This window comes from Gekko japonicus, unplaced genomic scaffold, assembly GCF_001447785.1.
Source record: "Gekko japonicus isolate JY-2015 unplaced genomic scaffold, Gekko_japonicus_V1.1 scaffold78, whole genome shotgun sequence".
In the NCBI taxonomy this organism is placed as follows: domain Eukaryota; kingdom Metazoa; phylum Chordata; class Lepidosauria; order Squamata; family Gekkonidae; genus Gekko; species Gekko japonicus.
In genome coordinates this window covers 1952750-1960579 of record NW_015165236.1, presented here as the reverse complement: position 1 = coordinate 1960579, position 7830 = coordinate 1952750, and the positions used below count along the sequence as shown (strand labels likewise).

Genomic DNA, 7830 nt, shown 5'->3' with positions numbered 1-7830 from the left:
CTACTACTACTACTACTACTACTACTACTACTACTACTACTACTACTACTACTACTACTACTACTACTACTACTACTACTACTACTACTACTACTACTACTACTACTACTACTACTACTACTACTACTGGCATTAAAGTTGGGAGCCGTGAGCGATTGGGCTATACTGCATCGATTAGTTCACTCTGGAGCTACATCCTTCCCGAGCTAAGACCGAAATGTGTGAGCCAGAGGCTAAACATCTGTGAGCCAGCTCACACTCACTCAGCTTAGAGGGGACACTGGTGCAGAGGAGACGGGGGGGGGAGGATAGGAGGCCTCGGATCAGTCTCTGCTGCCCAAGCTGTGGGAGCGACGGAGGGCTCCGTCCTGCCCCGTTGCTGGGCTGGTGGGCTCCTTGGCGCAGCTGCGCTTTGCTCCGGCCGCAGAGCCAAGCGGCGGAAGGAGCGCCATCCCGGAGCCCCCTCTTTTGCACTGGAGCCCGGGTGGGCTCAGGCGCGGCTGGGCCGCCTTGTGCAGTCTGGGGAGGATCCCGGGGCTGTTTTATGAGCCGGCAGGGGTGGCGCGTCTGTGCGTTGCAAGTCGTGTGGCGTTGCAAGTCGAGTGCTGGACTGAGGGCCTGAGAGGGCCAGGTTCGAATCCCCGCTGGGTGACCTTGGGCCAGTCACTCAGCCTCACCTAACTCACAGGGTGGTTGTTGTGAGGCTCAAGCAGAGAGGAGGAGGAGGGTTGTACGCAGTGTTCCCTCTAAGCTGAGTTAGTGTTTTTGTCCTGGCTCCAGAGCAAGCTACTTTATGCAGCGGCCAAATCGCTCGCTCACAGCATTGATGCCGGTAGTTCACAAAGTGGAATTTTGGCTCACAAGACTCCACAGCTTAGAGGGAGCCTTGGTTGTAAGCCCCTTTGGGCCTGCACTGGGGGGAGAAATGAAACCAGAGTGAGGCTTCTAACCAAAAGAGAGAGCTTTCCCCACCCCCCACTCCCAATAGGAGCCCTGGGCTCTGGCTCCCTAGCCATGCTTTGGTCCCTCCGGCACACCGACTGCGCATGGTGGCGCCTCCTCCCCCCTCCCCCCCCCGCGAGCGGCTGCTGATGGCCTCCTCTCCCTCCCGGCAGGTCTTCCAGCTGGCCGCGCACCTGGTGTACTGGGGCAAAGCCATCATCATCTACCCGCTGTGCGAGAACAACGTCTACATGCTCTCCCCCAACGCCAGCGTGTGCCTGTGAGTCTCGCATCTGCTGATGTCTCCCGCTGCAGGGTGGGATGGGGGGGGGGGAGGACGGCTTCCCGTGGCCCGGGGGTCTTGAGCAAGTCACTCTCTCTGCCCGGCCTACCTAATGGGGGGTTGTGAGGGCTCAGACTGGCCACACACACACCCCGTACCCCGGGAGGCAGAAGACGGGATGTGGAAGGAACTGACGTGGCAGCCCTCCTTCCTGCCTGCCTTCCTTCCTTCCTGCAGCTATTCCCCTTTGGCCGACGAATTCTCCTGCCAGTTTCCCGGCCACGATCTTCCTTCCATCCTGTCCAAGTTCTCCTTGCCGGTCTCTTTGGCGGAATTCAAGAACCCTCTCGCTCCGCCGGTGCAGGAGGTGAGTGGGGCTTCCTGCCAAGGAGGTCCCGGTGGTCCCTGGTTCCCGGGGAGGAAAGGCCCCTCCCCCTCCCCCGCACCGAGCGCCCGGCCTGGCCTCCTGAGCAGCCCCCTCCGCCCGCCTGTCTCCCCACCCCGGCCGCAGACCCCGCTGATCCAGATGGTGGTTTGGATGCTCCAGCACCGACTCCTGATCCAGCTGCACACCTACGCCTGCCTGATGGTGCCCCCCAAGGAGGAGGAGGAGGAGGAGGTCCGCCCCAAGGCGGAAGAGGTGCCCTTCACCGCCAGGCTCGGGGGCCGCAGCCTCAGCACCCCCAACGCCCTCAGCTTCGGATCCCCAAGTAGGAGGAAAGGACTCCTTTAATTGGGGCCCCGCGGGGAAGGGGTGGCGCAGTGGGGGGGGTCTGTGCAGAGGGGCTCCACTTGCCTTTCACTTTTTGGGTGATGTGCCCAGGGAAAGGGGACTTGGGGGGGGATTTGCTAGTCTGAAAGGTATTTTCCTACTTTTTCTGATGGAAAAACTGGGGGGTGGGGGATGTGTCGGGGCGGGGGGGGGGGGGGGGGAATCCACCTGTGAGATATTTTTTGTTTCGGAATGCACGCAGCACTTCCTTGAGGCAAATGGCTTTTACATTCTAAATGCACGGCATGAAACAGCCTGAGGGACTATGTGTTTTCAAAGGCTTTAAGGCCGGAGTTCATTAGCTCCATTAGAAAATGGAAACAGTCCTCAGACTATTAATTGTTGTAGATTTTCCCGGGCTGTGTGGCCGTGGTCTGGGCACTGCAGGACCTGACTGTTTCGCCAGTAGCTGAAAGACGGAGCACCCTCTGTGTCAAGGGTGAGCTTCCTGTGTTATACCTCTGAGGATGCCAGTCAGGTCCCACAGGGCCAAGACCACGGCCAGACAGAGGACTGTTTCCATTTTCCCAGCCGCAAAATTAGGAAGCTTTGAGGAGCGCCGGGCTGGGGGGAAACCTATGGAGCGTTTTCCCTCTTTGAATTAAAAAAATGTTGTCTTGCCACCTTTTCAGTCCTTCCAAATGGATAGTTTGAAGGGGTGTGTGTGTTGGGTTTTGAAAAAATAAAACTTGGTTTTCAGCAGAGATAAAATAGCTTAGCAATGCCAGAGTAAAATAATTCAGACCCAGAGTCCATGTGTGTTTAAAATAGAAAGTTTTTACTACATTCTAGCATAGGGAAGGGTAACTGGGATGAAAATAACAACAGAGCTAAGTTCCCTACATCCTTACACTACAACGACAAAGCTAGAAGAGAGCAATAATGGCTTCTCTACTTCTTCTTGAGAACAGCAGACAAAGACGGGAAGAGAAGCCATAAAATCCCAAAACACTTTGACACTTTGCTTCCAATGAAACTCCTAGATCAGGGATGATTTTCCCGGGCTTGTAGTTCTAAACTAACATTGGCTACATAAAACACATGTGACTTCCTGTGACAACACAAACAAACATTTAACCCCAGATACACTGAAGTGTTTTCAGCTTGTAACACCCAACAGGGGGCTCTTCCACAAATTGAGCAAACTCCAGAGGACGGTGGAAGACAGGAGGGCCTGGCGTGGTGTGTGGTCTGTGGGGTCGCAAAGAGTCGGACTTGACTGTGCAACTGAACAACCACCACATCCTCTTCCAGTGATTTAGATGGCAATGTTGGCGAGCACTGAGAACAGAACTGGGAAACCCTTTCTCTTGTAGGGCACGGGGTGGTAGGGGAAGAATGGTTGGGATTAAGAACACCGCCCCCCCCCGGTGCCCGATTTCCCAAGCAGGCCCTGACCAGTGTTCCCTCTAAGCTGAGTTAGTGTGAGCCAGCTCACAGTTTTTGAGCCTCCAGCTCACACATTTTTTTGTCTTAGCTCAGGAAGGACGGCTCCAGAGCAAACTAATTGATGCAGGAGCCAAATCGCTGGCTCACAACTTTAATGCCAGTGTAGCTCACCAAGTAGGATTTTTGCTCACAAGACCCCACAGCTGAGAGGGGGCCTTGGCCCTGCCTGACGGGGGGCTCCTCTCTGTGCCTCTTCCGCAGCCAGCAGTGACGACCTGACCCTCACCAGCCCCAGCATGGAGAACTCCAGTGCGGAGCTGCTCCCAGGGGGGGACTCCCCCGTCAACAAGCGCATGACGGAGAACCTCCTGACCAGCCTCTCCGAACACGAGCGGGAGGCCATCCTCGGCGTCCCGGCGTCCCACAACCCCGAGGACCTCCGCATGTTTGCAAGGTGAGACGGAGGGAGGGAGGCAGGCAGAGCCAGGTGCCGGGCAGGGAGGCCGCTGGGCATGGCGCTGCCCACAAGGACGAGGCGGCCGCTGCCTGGCCAGACTCACTGGTGCCTGGCGCTTCTAGAAAATGGGCATGGGGGAAAGTCAGCCGGAGAGCCAGACAGGTGTCTCTCTGTACACGCTCAGGGGCCACAGGTCCCTCTGTTGCGGTGGACGCAGTGGAAGAAGAGGAGATTGGATTGATACCCCATGGCCCTTCACTACCCGAAGGAGTCTCAGAGCAGCTTACAGTCTCCTTTCCCTTCCCCACCCCACAACAGACACCCTGTGAGGCAGGTGGGGCCGGGAGAGCTCTTTCGAGGACTGCCCTTGAGTGGACAGCTCTGAGAGAACTCGTGACTGACCCAAGGTCACCCAGCTGGCTGTGTGTGGAGGAGTGGGGAATCCAACCCGGTTCTCCCAGATGAGAGTCCTCGCACTTAACCACGACACCGAGCAGGAGACAATCCCGCTGCGGTAGTTTTGTCTGGATGAGGACCTGTGGAGGTGCAGGAAACCAGGCCCTTCCCCTTCTAGTCCCCTCCCTAATCCTGCTGCACCGGGCCTTGGTCTTTTCCCTTCCCCTGCGTCTGAGAGGGCTCTTCATGGGGCTTCGCACCAAGGAGGTCCCGGTCCCTGGGGAGGAAAGCCCCCCCCCCGCACGGCTTCAGAGGCGCTCTGCTTGTGGAGGGGGGGGGCAGGGAGAAGAGCCCCGAGAGGGAAGGGATGGCCTTTCCCAGCCCCTCCTTGGGCCTCCGTGCTCTGGGCGGGGGGGGGGTGTCTCCTGGGCTGCTGCCGCCCTGGTGGTGTCCTGCCCCCCCCCCCAGTGACAGCTCTCCCCTTGCAGGCTGCTGCACTACTTCCGAGGGCGCCACCACCTGGAGGAGATCATGTACAACGAGAACCTGCGCCGCTCCCACCTGCTCATGCTCTTTGACAAGTTCCGCAGCGTGCTGGTGGTGACCAACCACGAGGACCCCGTCATCTCCGTCTTCCAGTCCCTCCAGAAGTAGTGAGGCGGACCGGCCCCTTTGGAGCTCCCCCAGGCCAGGAAGGACGGGAGTGGCCGGACTTGGAGCTCTGCTCGCCCCCCCGCCTGCCGGCCCCCCATGGCCCTCTTCACTGGGGAGACTGTGGGGAGGGGGGGCTCCCCGCTTGTGTTCAGGTAGGGGGCTTGGGCCGCCCCCCCACGGAGCGTGTGCCGAACCAGGGCCTCCGGCTCTGCCGTCTGCACTGGGCGGGGCTGTCGCCGGAGGAGCGAGCTGGAGAGTTTGGCTCTGCGGACGGCCAAGCCGAGGCTGACCCTTCGCCCCCAGGAGAGGCCGCCTCCGCGGGAACCAGCCTGTTGGAAGCGACAAGACGCCCCTCTCCAGGCAGCAGGCTGGGACTGTGCCGTGTGAAAAATGCACCGCCAAAAGCGTCCACCTCCACTTTATTATTTGTAAATGAAAATAACACGAAGTACAACAACAAGTAGTAGCTGAAAGCCGTGCTTTTCCAGGAAGTCTGGGGGGGGGTGGGGCCTGTCAGGGAAGGCGGGCGGGCGGGAGCCTTGGCCTCTCTCCTGCTCCAGCAGGGCTGGGGTGGCCGGCCTGGCCCTGGCGAAGGGGGGCCTCCTGTGACCCCCCCCCCAAGGACCAGATCCACTTCACAGGCCAGGGGCCACCCGATTCTGCCCGTCCCCTCGGCTGGGGGTCCTTCCTAAGCCTGGAGAACGGGAGGGGAGTGCGGCCCCAAAACGGCTGCTGCAGGAGGCGGAACCAAAGGGCAGCCCCCCGCTCCTTGCAAGGCCGCCGCGGCCCAGGCTGCGGACTCCGAAACGGCATGGAAAGGGCTGGCCTGGGGAGGAGGTCGGGCAGCTGCTCACAAGCCGGGCCTTGTTTCGGAAGAGGGTGCAGAGGAGGAGGAGCGCTGCCCCCGGCTGCTTCCTCCCTGGACCCGGCCCCGTAGCCAGAAACAGCCCCCTCCCGGGGCCCTTGTAGGGTTCGGCACAGCCTGGAGCCCCGAGGGGCCACCAGCAGCAGCCGTTTCTGGGCAGCACGAACCACAACGCCGTCCTCCGGCAGGCCAAGAGCTGTGTTTGTGTGACTTCCTTCGGCTGGCTGACTGACCCCCCCCCCGCCCCCTCCTGGGGTGGCCCCAACACCTCCCCCACCACCACCAAAACACCGCAGGAAGGGAGGCGGCTTACCAGCCTCTTCTGCTGCTCCCACACACACCAGCACCCGTCGGTCAAGGAAGGCACCCTGTAGGAAACAGAATCCCCCGCCCGCCCCCGCCTGCCCGCCCCCCCCATTCCCCCCTTTGGAGGGGGTCAGCTGGCCCCGACCCCCCCTCCTCCCGGCCCCTCTTGCCCCAGCAGGGCCTGCTCGGCTTCCTTGTCCACCAGGCTCACGCACTTGTTGCCCCGCAGGTAGAAGCGCAGGGGCTCGTGGGCCCAGTCGCCGCTGATGCCGACGCGGGTGCTGCAGACGAGGGCGTCCCCCGCTGCGGGGGGCCCCTCCAGGCCGGGCTCCAGCCACATGGCCGGGGCGCTGGCCAGGTCCTCCTGGTCGAAGCTCTTGTCAATGGCCAGGGCCTGGCACAGCTTGGCCGGCCCGTTGCAGAGCTGCCAGTCCTTGGGGGGCCGGGCCGGGCCCTTGCGCTGGCTCTGCCGCAGCTGCCGCATGACCTCCAGGCCCTGCAGGGGCTCCAAGGAGCGCAGCAGGACGGCCGCCCCCTCCCCTGCGAGAGACAGACAGGGCAGCCAGCATCAGCCCCCTCGGCTTCTGGGACCCCCCTTCCCGCCCCCCCACGCACACAGCATTTGCAGCAGGAGACAGCCCCCTCCCAGTGCAAAAGGGCCCCCGGCTGTCTACACACACCCCTGCAGGCCTCAGCCTCCTTTTCGTGGGGGGGGGGGCCTGTCCCAGGTGGCAGCTCACCCTGGCTGGAGATGTTCATGCAGAAGTAGAGGCCGTAGATCTGGTAGACGTAGAGGGTGCCGGGCTTCATGAACATGGCGGCGTTCCTGGCCGTCTGCCTCCCGCCCCGGGAGTGAGAGGCGGTGTCATCGCCCCCCAGGTAGGCCTCCGTCTCCACGATGCGCCCCCGCAGCTCTCTCCCGTCCGGGAGCCTCCGGGCCAGCACCTGGAAGGCAGAGCCAAGGAGAGCTGGCGGCAGGGGGGCGGGGGGGGGGCGATCTCCAGGTGGTAGGCAGTGTTCCCTCTAAGCTGAGTGAGTGTGAGCCAGCTCAGTTTTTTAGCCTCCAGCTCACAGATGTTTGCCTCCGCTCAGGATGGCTCCAGAGCCAACGAGTTGATGCAGTGTAGGCCAATGGCTCGCTCACGACTTCAATGCCAGGAGCGCACAAAGCAGAAGTTTTGCTCACAAGACTCCACAGCTGAGAGGGCGCACTGGCGGTAGGTAGACCCCTGGGAGAGAACCCCTGCTTGGGAGGAGGGACCCGACGGCATCACCGCCCCGACTCCACCTGCCCCCCCACTCCACCTGCCGCCCCCCCCCCAAAAAAAATCCCCAGGGATTCCCCCATCCCGGAGCGGGGGAGGGGTGTGTGCTTGCGTGAAGCTCCCCTGGATTTGCAACCCGTCTCCAGGCAGCGGGAGCCCCTGAAGCGACGGGCTGCTGCTGGGGAGGGGGGGCGGGGCGGGCTCCACGGCACAACGGCCCTGCAGCGCTGGACGGCCGGCCTTCTCCCTCCCCCTGGCCCAGCCCTCCCGGAATCTCCCGCTCTGGAACGGGCGAGCCACCCATCCCCGCAGGGCAGCTGCGCTTGGAGAGGCGGACGCAGCCACCCCCCTCGCGCAAAGAAAGGCACCGCACAGGGCGCGTCTCGCCCGGCCCCACCGAGACCCGCCGGCAGGGGGCGGCCTTCTGCCGGCGGAGGAGTCTGCGGGGGCCGCGCCCCGCCCTGCCGCCACCCCCCCCCGCTTCCTCCACCCCCCCGGGGG

At 62.2% G+C, this 7830-nt stretch overlaps 2 protein-coding genes across 2 annotated transcripts in view; one reads left to right on the top strand and one right to left on the bottom strand.

The window, feature by feature from the left end:
• NPRL3 (NPR3-like, GATOR1 complex subunit) overlaps positions 1–4918 on the top strand; it is a 12323-nt gene extending 7405 nt beyond the window's left edge. The window contains exons 5-9 of the mRNA XM_015409951.1: positions 992–1222; positions 1463–1592; positions 1737–1935; positions 3648–3840; positions 4728–4918. Of these exons, the coding sequence (XP_015265437.1) occupies positions 992–1222; positions 1463–1592; positions 1737–1935; positions 3648–3840; positions 4728–4893 (919 nt within the window). The 3' untranslated portion in view covers positions 4894–4918. The remainder of the gene's footprint in view (positions 1–991; positions 1223–1462; positions 1593–1736; positions 1936–3647; positions 3841–4727) is intronic.
• Positions 4919–6194: 1276 nt separating this feature from the next.
• The window catches only part of MPG (N-methylpurine DNA glycosylase), a 3778-nt gene continuing 2142 nt past the window's right edge, over positions 6195–7830 (bottom strand). Inside the window, exons 3-4 of the mRNA XM_015409892.1 lie at positions 6805–7009; positions 6195–6604 (exon numbers count right to left, since the gene is read on the bottom strand). Of these exons, the coding sequence (XP_015265378.1) occupies positions 6195–6604; positions 6805–7009 (615 nt within the window). The remainder of the gene's footprint in view (positions 6605–6804; positions 7010–7830) is intronic.